Here is a 19,814-nt window from a genome sequence, read left to right as displayed (position 1 = left end):
TGATGGATATAACATCACAAGTCAAGCTGTCCCAGGGCTGGATCTACTTAGACGAGCTGCAGAGGGTGCCTCAGGGCGTGATGATATATCCCTATACCTATGTGTTGTACCGAGTGTACTGACCAAAAGGGAACTGGAGGTTATGAATATAACCAATGTTCCCTGAGGGAGGGAAACGAGGTACAACACAGGTCAGCCCCTCGCCACCGGCTAACTCGGTAAAGTGCAGTTTAGATTGAAGAGATGAGACTATGCAGGGGTTTTTATAGACCCAGGGGAAGGCGGGACCCCCCCTTGCCTGCAACAGTCTCATTGGCCCTGACAGGTGTTTAGATAAAGTTTCTTCAGGTTGGTCTCATGAGGACGCAATCCCCATACTAATGTGTTGTACCTCGTTTACCTCCCTCAGGCATCATTGGTTATATTCATAACCTCCAGTTTTTGATGGTGGGGGAAACCGGAGCACCTAGAGGAAACCTACGCTGGGAGAACATGCAACTCCACAAAGAAAGGCCGGGGCGACCGGGGCCATTCCTTTCGACTTTCCTCTTTGAATAAGGCAAATATAGGAATGAAAATCTGTTCTGTGTGTTTTTTCCAGATTTTTCTCCAGCTTAGTTCATCATCCACTTTAACTTGCCATCACATGACCCCCCTCCCACTTTCTTAATCTTAACGGGATCCGACTTCACCTGCCCTGCTCAATAATGAAGCCAAGAAAACTGACAGAGGTCACATGAAATTTTGTATTTCTCAACCTTCGCAAACAGTTAATTATTAACATTCTACAGTAGGGTAGAGCAGTGTGCAGCTGTTTTGTCTCTGTTCCCAGTGTCAGTGCAGTCAGGGAGCTTCCTGACATGGCTCTATTGTTGAGCATCACAGAGCCTATACAGCAGCCGCTTAAGTCTCTGGGACTTTCCAGAGAACCCAGTCTGAACCTGCCACAGGTGTACAAGGCAGGGCTGGACTGGGACAAGAAATCTTCCCTGGCATTTTTGTCCCAGGTGGCCCCCCTAAATCGGTCGGACACCCCTCACCAATAAACCATCCTGCCATATAACGTATACCTACTGTAATATTTCCCCAAACCAGCTGAGTGGTGTTGTGACAGAAAATTGTGTCCTCTTACATTTAATCTTTTATGCATGTTCTTTTACTATTATTAGGGCCCGAGCACAAACGTGTGAAGGGATTATTGAAAATTTTTTAGTAACCTCAATTTTGGGGACTAAACATACTCGAAAACTCACCAAACTATACACATAAGTCCCACATAAGGTTGTTGTCTCTGTCACCTTACACACACACACTTTTTTTTCAGCCCACCAGGTGTCACTGTTGCTATTTTGTTTTAAGGAAACGTGCTGTTTTTATGGATTTGTTGCATTTAATGCTTTATATTTTCTGGACAGTGTTAATGGCTCTCTATGAGTAAAATACCTCATGTAATGTTAAGATAATGTATTTGTGATGTATTTTAATACAAGAAGTTGTCAGCAGTCTCGTTTTGCACTGCTGAGGGAAGCAGAGGTGCAGTAAGAGGAAGCCAGAAGGCAATTAATATGTGCATTGTGTTCTACAGGAGCCAATAAATTGTAAAAAAAAAAAAAAAAAAAAAAAAAAAAAGAAAAGAAGAAAAAAGAAACAGAAGCCATCTCGAGTCGTCCTTCACACGCCCCTAACCACACCCGTTACATATGGACCCCCCATTCTCCTACGTAGAGCTGGACATCTTTGGGCCTTGGGAGGTGAGAGATTAACATAGTATGATTTTTGTATTACTCAGGGTAACTACTAGTATTGTGTTTTCTTATATTGATCTCTGATGTATTTTATAGGTAGAAGTTTATGTTGGTTTATCATTTATTAAACTAGACCTGATGTGTGTGTTTTTTGGAGAGGTGCAAAAACAGGGGATCTCTGCATGATCAGATAAGGAGACTTGAACAATGGGTGAGGGGTGGTTTGGAATGTGGTACAAACATCTCTTCTCCAAGATATCTCATTTCAGGAACTACGCTCGTAATCTGCCCAGCAATAGCATGGTGGTTCGTGAAGTCACATGACAAAGATTGGGGTCAGAGGACGTGGGCCAATCATGGACTGACTTACACTTTTGTTTTATTGTTTTATGACTTGACGATGTATAATAAAACACTGGGTCAGGGACAGATAGCCAGTCAGACTTCATGAACTGATACAGCTTGTTGTTTGTCAGAGAAAGGTAGATCGACCCAGAGCTCTGTAAGCTTTATTCATTTACCTGTAATAAAACTGATTAACTTGGACTACACATAGTTTAAAAATGGTAATTTAAATTCACGGTCCAACAGAGGTTACTGCACGACACACAAGAGGTCAGCAAGCAAATAGTAAGAGATGGGCAGTGCTATTTACTTGCATGACAACGAGAGCCGTCTACATAGAGGTCATAGACTCTATGAGCTCCTTCATTTTTATCAATGCTCTCCGCAGATTCTTTTAACAATTGTTAATAAAATAAGGACTAATCCTTGGATCCACGCTTCTTACCAGTTGGTGGCGCTAGTGCGCCAATTCATTATTTGCCAATCACTAATAATGGTCAAGAAGAAGAAGGAGACCTCCAGACTAAAAAAGTAAGAATTTATTTTACCCTTTCTCAGTCCAGCAAGCTTTTGAATGTATAAATACTCTTTTTGCTTAATTTGTCTGGGATGGACGTGGTCAGCGTGATGATGTAGGTCCCTTACAACGTCCAGTCGTTTACAATGGCACGAGCTGTGGGCACAAGGTAAGTTGCAGCTCAGTCAATAAAAGTTATCAAGTGTAACTAAAAAGGAAACCGCTGTATTCTGTTGTATGTATTATCAGACCTGTCCTGTGTGAGTCCTGGTGTGATTTGAGTTCACTAACTGCAGTTTTTAATGAGTTTTGCTGGAAAACAGTGTTAGAAAAGCTGTTTCAGCATGTTACTCTGCTCTTATATAAGGCTGCACAATTAATGAAATCGCAATTGCAAATTGGACAAACTGCTGTCCATACTGGACCACGCCCACAACCCTCTGCACAACACCTTCATCGGGCAGAGGAATGTGTTCAGTGGCAGACTGCTGTCCCAGCCCAGCTCCACCAACAGACAAAAAACCCTCTTTCGTCCCCCTGGCCATCAGACTGTCCAACAGCTCCTATTCATGGCAGGGAGGACAAATGACAAAATCTGTTCTCTTTACTTCCATCTGCACTCCATTTTCACTGTTTACTGTGGCTACTGTGTTATAAATTATTTTAATTTTATTTTAATATGGTTTTAATGTATGCTACAGGATACTTGAATTTCCCTCGGGATAAATAAAGTATCTATCTATCTATGTCTATCTATCTAATGTCGTCATGTGCTATTACATAACCGCAAAAAGTGTGCAATTTAAGAAACAGAAAAGGTGCGTGTGACACTCTTCTCTGTGCACAGCTGTCATTATCCCTGCCCACACGCTCTCACATGTGCTCCTAAAACAAATAACTTCACTTTCAATGAGAACAGTGATTCATGAGCAGTATACAAGTAATGTTTAAGACGACAACCGACCGGAACCCCCTCCCTGCCCCGCTGCTAATGGTCAAAAGATAGTTGGACTCACTACCAAAGTACCAAGAGAAATGAGACGTCAGAGAGACGTCATCAGCAGCTGAAGCGGTAAGACAGAAAAAAACAGGGAGAAGATAAGGAAGGTTTGGGTTTGTCTCACTGGCTATTATACGTTAGCTGTATCGGTGCATTTTGTTATTCAACATGTTGAACACAACATGTTGTTATTGAAATGTTGAACACTATATATGATAAAAATGATAATATGATTATTGACATGTTAATACTACCAATGTAGAGCTGTTTTCTCGCACATATGCTATATTTAGCTGTGGTTGCTAGATGGAATTACAGATGCTTTCTAATATGATTTTAGTGCATCTATAAGACCTGAACTGTGAATAATTTTTTTTTATAACAAAGTAATGAAATATGGAGCCTTGTATGTGAATTTTAATTTATTTGCTTGTTTAAGTCAATGTTTAATTTAGTAGATTTACTTTTCTAATAGCTTTCTAAGTTGTATTTCTGCTGATTCTTTTGTTTGTTTGTTTTTCATGTTACCTTTTAAAGGTTTGAACTGGCCCATTTAAAGAACAATTTAGTTAATTTTCTGTTTAATTTAGAGGTGAGATATACATGCTGAGTTCCCGGTGTGTGTGTGTGTGTGTGTGTGTGTGTGTGTTGGAGAGCAGGCTGTGCACTGACATGAAAGTAAGTTGATGACTCTTGTTATATATAAACATAGTTTATAGTTTATTACTGTTTTTTCTGTGATTATTTTTGTAAGCTGTATGTTTTCTGCTTTGTAGCAGAAGTGAGTTACAAATGTACCTTGTCTGTTCTGTTTGTGTTTACCGCTGCTGGAAGTGAGGCGTATTGGCAGCAGATCAAGTTACGTCACTATAGCTCTGATGTCAAATGAGGAAGATTGCAGTTTTGAGTGAGTCTTGCGGCCAGGAAACCGCGACCTCTTTTGCACGCTGCAGACAAGGCTGGAAGGCCAATCCAAATTATAAAGCACTGCATCACAGGTGTCTGTACAATGGATGCTGTTCTGACAGCCACCACCATGTGACTCAGAGGTGGATAGCTACACCGCAGCATTTGATATGATTTGTAAATGTTTTTTCACATTTGCCTTTTTAACAAATAAATTTAATTGTAATCAAGATGTGTCTCGTAAATTCATGAGCATGAATACTACATGTAACATGAATGTAGTCTTCAGTAAGCACAGTATTTATTTAATACAGAGTTCTTAATTCTACATTATTATTAGCGTTGAGGGGTTTACCCAAGTCTGTGTTTCTAAAGGCCCAAGGTGACCAATAAAGACAGATCTACCAACCAATCAGATCCTCCAGGGAAGGGGGGGGATATGATTTTCGGCACAGCGCCGAAAACGACCAATAACTGCTGGGGATTCAAGGCAGTTTCCAGGGACAAAAATCCCACTTTTAATGCAGTGAAGCATGCTGAGATGACCATTGTTTCCTAAAGCTGTTAGCTCACAATGGCCACAAACAAAGGCTGGTCTGTCTCAGTTGCAATTGGAACAGACAGGATAAACCTGGGACGTGATCACGGTGAGAGTACATCTGTCCCTCCCACTGCGTACAAGAAGAAAGAAGCAGGCAGCCAAACACTACACTACAGGCATTGAAATACAGCGTGACCAACGAGGTATCAACAATGGAATCCATTAGGAAATTATGCTAGCTACAAAAATAATGATAAATGCAACACTGATGTCAGTGGGTGATCACCAGCAGTAGGTGACAGCAGGTAGTCTCACTTTGTGTGTGTTATGATGTTAGTGTGAGTGTGTTATAATCATAATTATTATGTTATGTTGTAATTATCATCATTGTCTATACAGCATGGCACACACCCTAAGGTTTGTGTGCTTTGTGTTGAAAAGTTGTGGGGACATTTAAGGGCTCAGATTAGGGGCATGTAGAAACACTTAGCCCATGAGACGTGACATTGCACAAGTTTGGGGTCATTATAACAAGACAAGAATAAATTTTAATACTATTTAGAAACAAAATATTTAGTCATGAATTTAGGATTGGGGGCCTGGGGGTTTCTCCCCCAGAAGATTTTGAGCACACTTAATTTCCTGCACTCTAAAGAGACATTTTCTGCACAAATTTATGGTTGAAATGTCAGCCAAGAGCCAAGGAGGTGCAAAAGAAGTTGAAAATCAGTTGTTACATGGCGGCATCTCAACTCAGATCTCTGTTCTTTTAAAAGAATGGGTCTATTTGCATCAATCTGAAAAAAAAAGAGTTAGGCACGTTTCCATCAACCGTAGTTGACATTACATAAATCAGAAACAAAACCAGTAGCATGGACCTGAGGACCACTGATTTGAGAAAAAGGAGATAGGTCTTCAGAAATATGCTTCAAGAGGGCCAAATGCTACCAGCCGTGCTTCTGTGCGTTATGGGAATATCCAAGAGGACGTCGACAGCAAAAACAAATGATCAATCATGTGAGGTAATTGTTCGCTACATCAGAACAAAGGTGTTCCCATCTCCCATTTAGCGCAATTACTCTTTTTCAAAAAGACAAAAACCACCTCAAGCGAAATAGACAAAGTTTGTTTTAATTTTAGCGTCTCCATCAACCTTTTCGAACGCAATACTTCTAAATGCGCATTAAAAAACGCTGATCAAGCATGACAGGTACAGGGGCAGTGTGCAAGACCGGGTTGGCAATCATATCATGCATAGATAGAATTAGAAAATGGATTATTGTTAGCCATATTTATTACTGATGTTGTCATGCATATGTAGCAAATATGTACAATCAGTACAAGCAATGGCTGCTGGAGTCCAGCACAGGGGAAGCTGAACCAGGGAGAGTGTAAGGTGAGGGCTTTGATTTTTATGCACACACACACACACACTGTAACATATCTATTTTATGGGACACCATTGTAATTTTTTATTATATTTTTAAAAACATTGAGTAGCTCAGTGTGTAGCACTTTCACTGTCTGTACACATGCCATGTTGGTAGTAGCACTATACTGTGAGTTCCAGCTTAGGCTTTCCAGGCTTGGTCTTTTGTTCAGTGCAGTTGCAGATAACAACTGAGGGGGCAGGTGTCTTGTTCTTCAGCATAATCTGATTCTTTATTTGCCTCATCTCTTGTAGCTAACACACAACACAGTCTGCTTGTGCACACACCCAAACACACACACACACACACACACACAGTAAGAGAGAGAATGTAAACACTATACATTTTATCTGAGTTATACCAGAATGCAAACCTTCATATTCAGGTAGCAATATAACCTTTCGGCACCAGCATCTGGCCATACATGTCATTTTTGGCTCATCAAGTGCAAGGATGTAAGAATAGCTATAAGGTGATTTGGAGTGAGTGTATGTCATGAGCAATAAAACGTGAGAAGTTCAGTTGAGTTCAGGGGGGTGGGAGTGGACAATATTCAGTGTCTGCTTTTATAGACTTTGATTTCTTGTTATTATAGTACATAAATCTGTCAGATTATCAAGATGATCATCGTCATCATCAAGAATCTATTCAGTTTATAATAATATTTAACTCAAAGTGTACACTAAAAAATTAAAACAAATACGTTACTATAGTAATAGCACTGAACTTAAACAACCACTTTTCAACCAAACTCTTAAAGGAATATCACACATATCCAATTCTTATCCAAGTCTTCCAGTCTTCTTTGTATCCAAGTCTTTATTATTAAAAAGAACCTTTCTCAACAGAAATGCTTTTACATAAAAGTTACTTAACACATGTAACTCTTTCAAGAATACACAAGAGGAAATTGTAAGACACACAACTATTCATGAATTGGCTTTAAAAAGAAACAGTATCCCAGCTGATACATCCCAAGGTTCCAGATGTTCAGTATGTATTTTAACAGCTGAACGGGTTCTTGGAACAGATGAAGCGATAAGCTGAGCCACACTGGGTGTTACCCCAACCATCTGAAAAGAAAAAAAAACAACATTAACATTGAATTCTTTTTTGGGGGGGTTAACAAAAGATTTTTCCATATTTCACAAAATATGGTAAATCAGAACTACCCCTGACATACAAGTCAGTGTCACGTTTAGTCTGATGGGGGCATTGTCTCCCATAAGGCTAAAAACAGATATCCACACTCTGAGACAGATAGAAATCCAGATAACATTCACACATACAACTGTAAGAGTAAATAGATGGAAGTGCATGCAACCATCACTGTAACAGCTCTGTGAGATAGAGGTTATAACCTGGGATGTAAGAGTTCAGCAAATATCACGTCAAATTTGACAATTCTAAATATGTCTAATGTGGCCTTTTCAGCAAAACAGCCAGGCGGCACCTTCACAGATAGCCACATAGTAGGTTTTCTCTAAACTAACACATTAACTAAGGTTATAGCAGTGTTTTCATCACGTTATACTCCCTATGAGAAAATAGAAAAGTTTAGCTGATGCAGCTAGCCAGCCAAAGCAAACAGGTGGACTCACTGGTGGTGCGTAAGTAGATGCAGGGGTAGCTGCTGGAGGAGGAGGGGGAGTACCAGTTGGTGTAATAGAAACCCTCACGGTCAATCCACATCCACCGTCCCTGAGAGACAAAGAGCATGAGTGTAAGGAATTGTTGTCTATTCATTTGCTCTCAAATCCATCTTGTCTAGAGTCTAGATGTCCTGGGCTTGATCTGGACTGACTCAGTATTTCAAAAATCCAGACCTGTAGGTTGAAGCCTCCCAGCCATGCGATGCTCTGACCGGCTGTCTGTGTGATTTGCTGAAGGAAGCTATGCTCTCTGGGGTTGGTGACCGAGGCCAGGTGGGCACCCAGGCTGTTGCAGTGCTCCTGTTGGACAGAAGAAGCACAGAGAGATCTTTGGGGCTATACAGCTAAATTGTAAATACTAAATAGTCATTTCATTTTCTTCCTCCAAATAGAATTGTCTTTAGTTTTGATTTAAACGAAAGCTCATCTTTTGGTGGACATAAAATGAAGAGGCTTTAGACCTCTATGTTGTACAACATGTTGCAGTCCTCATGTGGGTCGATGGTAGCCTAACTGAATGAATAACAAAGTCTATCAAATGAGAAAAGCACAGCTTCAACCGCGTTGTTTCTCCCCTTTCCGGTAGTCTTGTGCTTTCTCGTCCCTCTCCTCTCTCCTCCTATCACTTCCTGCAGGTGTTTCTGGCTCTGGAGCTGTGGAGTCTGGATCTGTGGTTGCGGGTCACCTGCTGCCCCCGTGTTCCTGCTCAACACCCTCTGCTACAACACTACTATTGTTACTATTGTATATTATATATATATATTATTGTAATTATAATCATTACGAATATTATCATTAACACTACTGTAAATATCTGTACCATTTTTCATTTAGTCTATAGTGTAGTGAACAACGGTGTGGATTTGTGCATTTTACATTGAATAAATTTGGAGCTACCCTAAATTCCTTTCTCCTCCCCAGAGAAGATGGGGAGGGGTCAAAGTTGCTTTCTCTAAGTGCTATCCCGACCATAAAACTGGCACCTTTTTGATTCCGAAGCTGATAACGCGGGCCTGACTGTTAAACTGACAAAGGGACACGAACCAGCCATTGGCATTTCCCTAAACAGCCTATCAAAACTGGCCCCCACACATGTTTCCGTGGCAACTGACCTTATTCTTTGTTTTATTACCACATCAAAAAGGAAAACCCCCTTGTCACCCAAGTGTGACATGGTCCAGACACTGAACTTTAATGTAAAAGGACTGCAGTCTCCAAAGACTCAAAGCATTTAATTAAATCTTTAGTTACCTGATTACGTTTGCCTCTATTTGAGTAGTTATGTTAACTGTTGTTGCTATCTGTTGTTGATATTAGTGCTGAAAAGAAGTTACTTGTGCAGTGTTTTTATTTTCAGCAAGACACTCCTTCATCTGATGTAATCATACTACTACATAATACTTTCCCACAAAATTCCTTTAGAAATGATGACAAAGAAATGTTTTACTATACTCTTAATCGCCAGCTTGAATTTAAGGATGAATCAACAATATACCCAGTTCCTAAGTAGAGACGATCTTTGATTTAATCCAAGCTTTCCTCATGTAACCTGAGCTCCCCCAAGTGGACGAAATAAGTATTACATGCCCTCGTCGGAAATGCCTTTAAATGTAAAAATATCCTGACCAATTATGTGACAATTGTTTCCTGTTACCAAATGCTTAACTTAGAACAGTACAACCGTTCAACCATTGAATTGAAATATTTGATTATAATACGTGCAAATAGATTTCTTTTCTTTAGACATTAAGTTTAGAAAGGCAGTCCCATGGGAAACCTGAGACGCCCCCTGGGGAACCACGCCCCAGGTAACAAAAGAGCAACACGCGACCTCGCTTCGCTCTCTTTCTCTTCTTCTTCTTCATGCCGCGCCAGGCAACGCCCTCAGTCGACCAGCGAAACAACCAGCCTTTTGTTTCGCTTGAAGCTACACACGTGAAGTGCCGAGACATCGATCTTTGTTTGTTTTATTTTCTTTATTTCTTTTATTTGTTAAAGTTATCAGTTTGTTAAGTTACACTGGACTAATTCAGGAACGACCAAGTTCCATTCTAAGCCTTTTTCGTCAAGCCAACTTCACCGAGGTCAGACCAAGCCATGTGGTCTCGCCAGCTACAACGAAGGAAACCTGAAACAGCCGAATTGCCAGACGGAGGAGGCATTTTCAATCAGACACGGAGAACCCCGGAGAATCCCTAGCAAAAAGCCAGGATCGGGCAGCTAGCGTGGGACCCGTGCAACAGGCCAAAAGCAGGCTCTCGACAAGCAGTAAGACTTAACACACGTTCTGTGATCAGATGTCCATTTTAACTCCAAAAAACATAGCATTAGTTTACTTTAATTAGCTCTTCTATGCCGTATGAGTCAAATGCTTCCCCAACCGAACCTCCAGGCTCATTGTTCAGCAAATGTTTATGTTCCCTGTATCCAACAATCTTTTTTCACCTTAGTTAGAGAATAAATTCACTGTAACATAATCAAGAGCTGTGTGTGTTGCCTATTTCTAGTTCCTGCCAAGAGAATTGACCCTTTAGATATGAGACTGACTGACTGATTTAAGATAATTGAGCGATTATTAACTAACTGATCACTTGTAATAATTGTATGATTATTCAAAACTCGGAGACTCTAGGATTATAACAACTCCGGTGGTGCCCTGAAACGAGGAAATTTTGATTTTAAGAATATTAATTCATAATTGGGTATCAATTCTCATAAATTTATTAAAATGCATAACTAAATTTTTAGGTCTGCTACAATAGCAACATCACCTTTACTGTCTGTACCTCTGTGTGGATATTGTGTAGGCTGCCTCCCTCCCTCTCTCTCTGTTCCTCTCTCTCCCCCCCTCCCAACCGGTCGAGGCAGATGGCCGCCCACCCTGAGCCATGGTTCTGCTCGAGGTTTCTGCCTCTTAAAAGGAAGTTTTTCCTTGCCTCTGTTGCCTAGTGCTTGCTCTTGGTGGGAATTGTTGGGCTTCTGTAAATAACATCACAGAGTACGGTCTAGACCTGCTCTTTTATGAAAAGCGCTGTGAGATAACTGTTGTTGTGATTTGGCGCTATATAAATAAAACTGAATTGAAATATTTTTTTATTGAAGTTGTTCACAGTGTGTACGAGTTTAATGGGGCCGACTGCTCACAATGATAATATAGAAGTCAGTACCTCAGCACTGTACCAGGACATGGGTGTATTGATGAACATGAAGCACCGAGAGCCATGGCTGAACCAGCCGTCTGGACAGAAGTTAAAACGAGCTACAGAGAGACAAAAGAGGGACAACGTTGAGGTTGTATTTAATAACACATGCAAAGATACTGCTATGGTCCTTTAAACATGTCATGCTATTACTTAGACATTTGTGATATTTGAAAAGAGCTGTATTATTGTTGTTGCCATGATGACATTACTCAATACAAAGATCAAAACAGTATTGTGGCGCTTACACTCAGGTGCTGCTCCCTCATCAAATGTATGTGCTGCACAAACAGACAAACACAGTCAGCAGTTAGTATTGTATATATCAGAGATGCTCACGTCTTTGAGCTAGAGTCCAAGTCAAGTCTCAAGTCACTCGTGATTATAATGCGTGTTGTATCACCTGCTGTGTTCAATCCAGGCTGCTTATAACACTGCGTAGCAATAAGGAATTCTCTAACTGTAACCTGATTTTCACTTACAGAGCACAACCATGTGCAATGCAATTGCATGACAGCTTATTAACTACCGTAAGTTAACACACCTGCAGACTCTCAAACCTTAACTAAATAAAACTGTAATAATAACAATAACAATAAACCTGTAACCTGTTTGCAGCCAGCGGGACATAAATGATTACGTTAATGGACCACCACAAGTTTGGCAAACAAAAAGTATATATATTTACATATATGTTAGAATACTGTACACGTGGAGACTATGTGTTGGTTACGTAAGCCTCCTCATTGTGAGAAGTTTGTTGAAAAATCTCTTTACTTGAACTTCTTCGTTTAGTTGAATATATTGCTAAGAGTGATGTGGGTCCTTTCTGATTACCAGTTCTGGAAACAGGCACAAATGCTTCCTCTTCTTTTGGCATCTTCTCGACCATCTCTGAAACATCAACGCTTCATCAGACCTTTGCTTTTTTAGTTAAGAGTACTTGACATTACACTTCTGTCACAACTACAAAAAAGTCAACAATGACATATTAATGGCAAACTCTCCAAATAAGTTAAAACTAGATAAGTAGTATTCTGCCATGCTATCTGCCCTGTGAGGCTGTACTTATTATATTTATAATACTAACATGCATAGTTTAGCAGGTTACTGACAATGGTTATCATTTTATAAGCGCGTTACAGTATTATTCTAACATTTACTAATTAACTCTAGCACAAAGCATTGCTTAGGTTGACCTTCAAACTGACCTGGATTTTTTTCTTTGTCTTCAGCGGGAGCTGCAGAGAGAAACACAACACGGTCAGTAACAGGAGTTCACAAGTAACTCTTCTTTCCCTTTCTGTTTACCCTGTGTGTGTGTGTGTGTGTGTGTGTGTATGAACGCATCAAATGAACTGCTATGCACAGCTTTACGACAGTGTGCACAGGTCCCACTCTATGTTAGAGGCATGCTGACTGACTCATGAGCACATGGATGAGAGTTCTGTATGTGGGGTAACTTATGTTGAATCTGACCTGCAAATGCAGCACAGAGGAAAATGCAACCGACCAGGACAGTCTTCATGGTGAGGATCCACTGATTGTTCTGTGAGGAGAAAAAACTGCCAATAAATAAACAGAGAGAGAGCAGAACCATAAGCTCTGTCGGGTAAATGTGAGTTGATGTTGTTCGAGTATTACCTGAGTGATGCAGTGATGACAAGAGGCCACCCTGCTCTTTATATACACACCTGAACCCACAGAGTCACGTTCATGAGGCTGTGTGGATGCAGAACGCTGTCTATGAGTCAACCCTGTGTGCGGGAAAATGATTGCCATAAAGATATGACGCTGCACTCTGTTTCCTGACACAAACCACTCCCTTGTAGTTGTGATTTCAGATCAGGTTAATGGTTTAGAAGAACTGATAATGGGCTGATTATGCAGTTAGAATGTGTGTGTGAGTCAGTTGTGTGTTCTGCACGTATCAGCAATGATACAGACTTTATTGCATGAATTTAAAAGTCCTACATTCACAATCAATAAAAGTTAGGGAAAAAGTGGTAACTATATATACACATATACTCCACTAGTATAATAAAATGGCCAAAGGAGGAGAAAGAGGCCACAGATATCAAGAAAAGAAAGATCCTAGGCTAAAAATGGCTGGACTAAAGGACAGCACAGAAGCACTAATCATAGAGGCACAGGAACAGGCACTCAGTACTTGAGCAAATATACTTTCTGCTAATGAAACTGTGTTCTTGTTTGGCTTTATTGGCTTTTATTGACTGAATGTACATGTGCTGAGGATTCTTTCACTTGTTTCACTTGTTTTTCCCATCAATAGTTACATGAGAAACTGTGTCCACATCTGAAGGCTGATAGAGGAATAAACAACGTCTAAAGTCTATTTATTGTTCTTGTAAATCTCTAGTGGATTATGTAAGAGACATCACTGCCTTAATCAAGGAAGCAAGATGCCTGTATAATACAATCATAAGGAAATAACAGAACATTTTATTGTCTGTGTCTCAAGACTTCACAGCCAATTATGAGTACATTGACTGTTGTGTAAGAATTGATTTGTATGAATAAAGTAGATCCATCTACACTGACGTCTGGCTGCTGGGAAAGTTGCTGTTCCTGCTGTGGGAAAGAGCAAAACTGGATTCCTAGCTTATTGTCACGATTTTATTTCCATGTTTTGGTGCACCTTTATCCACTTTACCAGTCTCCTGAGTCCATGAGTTAGGAATTAAATGATATTTTTCTCCTTGGATCAAGGTTTGGTTAGGTTTAGGTCTAAAAAGTATATGGTTACAGTTAGAGAAAGATTAGAAAGAGGTTTCTTTCTGCTGTGTGTTTGTCCACTCTTAGTTTTCCAGGTCCTCTGCGCTCAGACAAGTTTGTCGATGGAATAGGCCTCTTTCATCCTTCTTTGCCATTTTGTCACATTTCTTGGTGACGAAATGTTCAACATCGATATCATTCTCTGATTAGGCTCAGTGTTCTCTCCACTCAGAAATGTCCCATCTTCTGATGCAGCTCATAGAAGACAAAGGGAATGGAAAACTCGTGGCAGGACAAGCTTCGGCCACTGCTTAATAGGACACATTCACTCTCCAAGTTCCCCACAGTGGCGGAATTCTTCTGGTATCTTTCTCCTTCCCTTGACTACTGTGGCTGGTGGTGGGTTGGGTGTGTCTGAACCTGATGTGTCTGAGGAGAGGAGGGCTTACAGGGGCTTTGCGACCTTTGAGAAGTGCTTAATGTATGATCTGTAATATGAGACAAAACCCAGGATCTGTCTCTGCTGTCCTGGTCTCCTCTCCTTGAGTGCCTGGACGGTAGCTAAATCCTTAGGGTGCATAGAATTTTTTTTCCCAGGAAAAACAACCCTTCGTTGTACCATACCTGCCCCGCTCTGTGTCCTGCGTTTGGGTTCTCCAACCTGCCTCCACACCACGATCGTGACAAGAAAATCACGCAAATCCCTTTTCAGTGTAAGGCTTTATTGTTCTACTAATACAACTGAAATCCAGTGAGGGCGCACCATGGCACTTTCACAAGCCGGCAAGTGAAATACTTTCACTTTCCATTAACGGCGTAGAAAAGCGTATTTAGTCTCTGAAAAGCTACTACTGGAACATCTAAGTCAGATGATCGCTGGGTTGGTTCTGATATATTACCAGTATTCTGTTGTTGAAAAGAGCATCGCTTTCTTTTGATGGACATTAACCTGTTTCTTTTACATTGGTAACTATTTGTTTTATAGCGGTGTCCCACGGTCAGGCCATTGTAGCATACCTACTTTTGGAATACAAATTATGACTATTAATATTCAGAGAATATTAATTCCTAAACCTCGAAAAGGGCACCACCGGAAATTCAGTTCGCCCAGGGTCTCCGGACCCCTGGGTAACCTTATAGTTTAATAATTACACAATTATTCACTAGTGATCGGTTAGTTAATAATCGCTCAGTTATCTTAAATCAATCAGTCAGTCTGATGTCGAAGGGCGTAAATCCTCCGTGAGAGTGACCTGGAGTTAAAAACACACACACAGTTCCTGTGATTACGGTGGATATAAATGCGGTTAAATATACGTCAAAGAAATAAACAATAGCTAAACAAAGATGAGGCAAACAATGAGTGTAATGAGTTCAAGGTAAATTGAGTTGTTCTATTGTGGGGAGAATTTGATTCATAGGGAGAAAGAGAACTAATAAACGCAGGTTATATGATGCTAACTCGGTTAAATTTGTCTAGGAGTTTTAGGCTGGAATTGATTAAGGATTAAAGCTAACAGACTATTGGACCTCAACTCAAAGCCAAGGGCCAGACTGGTTAGGTAGTTAGGTGCTGAGCGCGTGCCGAGAGCTGCTGGAGAGTCGAAGTACAAGGGAAGAGCGAGAAGAGAGCGAGCAACAAAGAGCTCCGCTGTTTAGTTTGTCTGTCCCCTTGGGGCGTGTCCCCAGGGGGCTTGGCTTTGTTCTCCTAAGGCCTTGTTTCCGGTTTCCTGAGAGACTGTCTTTTAACTTTTAATATGTATAAATAGGGAAAGCAAACCTTTCACCCCCTCCTTTGGGGTTACTTAGCTGTCTTTTGAGGGTTGATATCTCAACCCCCCCTCCTCTTTCTCTCAGGGAGAGAAAAGAATTTGGGGTCTCAGCTGTAGGGTTTGAGCCAGCCCTAACTATAAGCTCTATCAAAGAGGAAAGTCTTAAGCCTACTCTTAAATGTGGAGATGGTGTCTGCCTCCTGAACCCAAACTGGAACCTGGTTCCACAGGAGAGGAGCTTGATAGCTGAACGCTCTGGCTCCTAGTCTACTTTTGGAGACTCTAGGAACCACAAGTAATCCTGCATTCTGGGAGCGCAGTGCTCTGGTGGGGTAGTAAGGTACTATGAGCTCTTTAAGATAAGCCAAATATGACAATTTAATCCAAAATGATCGACTTCTTGTTTGTTTTTGACCCTCCTGGCGTGTGTTCAAAATTTTGTACCCTTGCAAGAACTGAGAAAATAATGACATTTGTAGAACCATTTGCTCAGCTCAGGATTGAGGTTAACATGCCATTCCTTGGACTCAAACCACCAATTTTGGGGTTGGCAGGAGAAGGACTTAATCACTGCACTACTGAAACACACTGTTTCAATGCTGATTTCAACTTTCTCAATTTGCTCTGGTTTTCAAGGACATGAAATGCCTCTGAAGCACCAACACAGGGCACTCAATGACCAAACATTCCTGGCACACCAGTGTCAAGAACGTGACACTTCAGAGCAACACTACCTGTCACTCTTCACGTGCGAGGGCCCGTCCAGCGCTGATTTATGTGAGGTCCAGTCCACTGTTGTCAAATAAAATATAGAGCTATCAACTATTTTAAGGAAACACTGATATCCAGGTTAACACTGATTGAATTTAGAAACACTATGACACAAATTTAAAAACACCACAGCAAGTCAGTGGGAACTGAATGCATGTTATGCTTCAAAGCACCAATAGAGGGCAATCAATGACCACAAATGCGTGGCAGAGCACTGTTTTGCTTGTGCTTATATTTTCTGTGACATATAGTCCAGTGTTGCAAAATAACATAAAGACACAGAAAGCGACCAATCTTATGAAAAACTTATTCCACATATATAATTACTGCATTTAGAAAGACTAACAACATACACATTTAAAACAGACCATTGCAAGACAGTCTGCACACAGGTGTTTGAAGTTGAAAGCATTTATCAATGCTGCCGCAGGTGGGATTCGAACCTGGGTCTGAATGAAAAGAGGTGTGGAAGATGAAGGGGTGTGGAAACCAGCACTCTAATCAAGCAAGCTATAGAGGAAGACATCTAATGAAGCCACAATTTGATCATTTATTTATGGTAAAGTAGGTATTTGCTTAAAAAGGCTTTTCAGCTAACATTTTGGTGTTTTAAGTTAGAAGAAAAGTTTAGTTTTTTGTTATCATTAAGGTCTGGGTATCTCTGGATAATCCGTAATTTGTTTGTAATATAAAACGAAAAACCAAATAAACTGTTTTGGTGTCAGAATCAAAAAACGAAAAACCAATTCAAAGTTTTTCGTTTTTGGCAATTCATTTTATCGTAATTCCATTTCTAACAAAGAATGAAGAGAGTCTGTGAACTTCAATCAATTCGTTTTTCGTTATAAACCAAAAATGGAAGTCACGTGGTCTATTCTTTTTTTGGAAGCGAAAGTAACCGGTAGAACCTTCAAAATAAAAGTAGCCCAAGTACCATGTAATTAGTACGTTTTTAGTAAAACTAAAGTAGCACTGGGTGTGCAAAAAACACTTTAGTTAACTGAAATAAAAACATAACTAATAAAATAATAACTGTTAGGGAGAATAAACATTTGTAAGGCCATTGGTGACCTGTAACTTCAGATTAAGACAAGTGAACTAATGTTATATGTAGCTTAGGATCGCAGTTAGCCTATTTAAGTTTCTATTATTTCATTCATATTTTAGTTTCCTAACATATTTATAGGCCTTCTTGCTATGTGGAAGCTCAACCAGCAGAGGTCACTCTGCCCCTTTCTGTGGCACCAACAGGCAATAAGGGTTTGACCTTTTGACTTGTGTTTCTATCAAAGAGAAGGCTGCATTGCTACCAAAAGGAAGCTAATCACTGAGTTTGAAGGGTGTGCAGAACTTCACCTGCCTCTCAGCTGCTCTTTCTATGGTGCTATAGCTGCTAAAAACTCTCAGCTTCCACCATCTACTGTTATGTGTCAAAACAAAACTCTTCCAAAACAAATCTGTGGAGTTGTAAACTTTTTATTTTCCTTTGCAATTTTTGACAGTGTAAAATACTTATGTTTGTTAAGTAGAGTAAATATTTTTAATGCAGCCTGTAGTTCTCATAGGTTATGTAGGCATACTTATGTGGGAAACCTGGTGAGCATTAATGAGAGTCAAAAATGATCTCTAGCTCTGGGGCTTTCAGATCTTTTAATGCTTTTTTGGGTTTAATTCTGTTTGATGAACCACCAGGGAAAGGCCGAGCTCTGTACTGTTCATACTTGTGTAAAGTAAAATAAAAGTGAAGTTGAGTCATTTAGTTTTTCTCCCTGGTACTCATCTCAGGACCTCCCAGAGTTTCCCCAATACCTGGAGGATGTGAGCCTGTGCAGGTTTAAGGACTGACGATAGTAGCAAGGCTGGCCCCATCACCTACTATCACAATCCATCCATCCATCCATCCATCATCAACCGCTTATCCTGCGTACAGGGTCGCGGGGACCTACTATCACTCTCTCTTCAAATAAATGCTGGACTGGCAGGACAAAGCAGAACACCCCTCCTGCCTCCAGCACCATACATCATGATTTATGGTAACCACAGCTTGTAATTGTGGCACAGTTCTTGTAAATAAGGATGATGTCAACTTATGTCTTTTAATACACGTGTCATATACAGTAGGCTTTTATGTACAACAGTACAGTGAAGCAGGACTCTGCAGTGCAACTCTTTCACTCACATATCCCCATAAATGATTTACAAGCATAGTGGGTTAGTGAAGACTAAAACCTACTGTAAATAATGTTATACCAACAGTCATTTATACTAGTTCCTGCTCCAGGTTGTGGTTAGATCCTCTGCAGCAGACAGATGTAGATTTAGTTACAACATTTGTAGACCCATGTCCAGCGTTCAGATCCAACAAGCCTCACATCATAAAACGGTCACTGCACACAAGGAGAAGGAGATCAGACATATTATAAATATGTATATAATTGTTATAAATTAATTCTGTGCTACTTGAACATTTTTGGACTACGGTCCTCCTTAGGAGGAAGGTTAGCATAGCGCTATAAGCAAATAAGCAAGCTTAGGAACACATCCATGATATAATGTCTCATTTTAACCCATGGGATTTAATTTTTATAGAGCATTTCTTTACAAGATAGACATGGGTTTCAACTGGAAAGGTGATTTATGAAACATCAAAATTTAAAGATCAGGTTTTGGGCAGTTTTATTAACTACACAAGCTCAAACAATAAACCAACAAGATGTTAAGGCCAATGCTGCAGAGATGCTAAAGGATAAAAGCAAAAGCACAATTGCCACCAGGATGCCCTGACACCACCACCCACAGGTGTGCACCACCACCTAAAGACAGCAAGTCACACACAACAAGGCTCAGTTAAAGGTCCGCACACAGCTGTCATATACACACACACACACACACACACGACACGACATGCAGTGAAGGGAAGAGGGGCTCCCAGTCAACCACCCTGTCAGTCTGGCAGAACACTTGAAGAAGAGGGAGAAGGGCTGCAAACTGCCCCACCCTTAGCAGAACCTAGCAGTTGACAAAAACAATCACAGGGCCCATCCACCTGCAACAGTCTCATAAAAAGAATCCCCATTTAAAATCAGGACACAAAAATCAGCAGTTGATCAGGCAGCAAATCAGTAGTGGCTATACAACCCTCAACTAATGCAGTAAATCATCCACCCAGCTGACTCCACCTCATTCAAAGTGCAAACAT

General features: G+C 40.5%; 1 protein-coding gene and 1 pseudogene across 1 annotated transcript; one reads left to right on the top strand and one right to left on the bottom strand.

Moving 5' to 3' along the window:
* LOC119914378 overlaps nucleotides 1-19,814 on the top strand; it is a 267,025-nt pseudogene that overhangs the window by 174,065 nt on the left and 73,146 nt on the right.
* Nucleotides 7,264-13,063, bottom strand: LOC119914406 (ladderlectin-like). The gene is made up of 9 exons (XM_038733713.1): nucleotides 13,031-13,063; nucleotides 12,816-12,885; nucleotides 12,548-12,577; nucleotides 12,174-12,230; nucleotides 11,585-11,617; nucleotides 11,304-11,395; nucleotides 8,311-8,436; nucleotides 8,086-8,185; nucleotides 7,264-7,557 (listed from the first exon to the last, which is right to left on the bottom strand). The coding sequence occupies exons 1-9, from the start codon at nucleotides 13,052-13,054 to the stop codon at nucleotides 7,487-7,489; spliced, it is 603 nt and encodes a 200-aa protein (XP_038589641.1). The 5' UTR covers nucleotides 13,055-13,063; the 3' UTR covers nucleotides 7,264-7,486.

This window comes from Micropterus salmoides, unplaced genomic scaffold (assembly GCF_014851395.1).
Source record: "Micropterus salmoides isolate LMB-PRFRI ecotype aquatic unplaced genomic scaffold, ASM1485139v1 Ms_hic_scaffold_1, whole genome shotgun sequence".
Taxonomy (NCBI): Eukaryota; Metazoa; Chordata; class Actinopteri; order Centrarchiformes; family Centrarchidae; genus Micropterus; species Micropterus salmoides.
This window is presented reverse-complemented; position numbering and strand designations above follow the sequence as displayed.

Coding starts and splice junctions, on each gene's coding strand:
- LOC119914406 (XM_038733713.1), bottom strand. CDS start 13,054: ATGAACGTGACTCTGTGGGTTCAG. Junction 12,231..12,547: donor AGACAAAGAAAAAAATCCAG/GTCAGTTTGAAG, acceptor TTGATGTTTCAG/AGATGGTCGAGAAGATGCCA. Junction 7,558..8,085: donor CATCTACTTACGCACCACCA/GTGAGTCCACCT, acceptor TTTTCTTTTCAG/ATGGTTGGGGTAACACCCAG.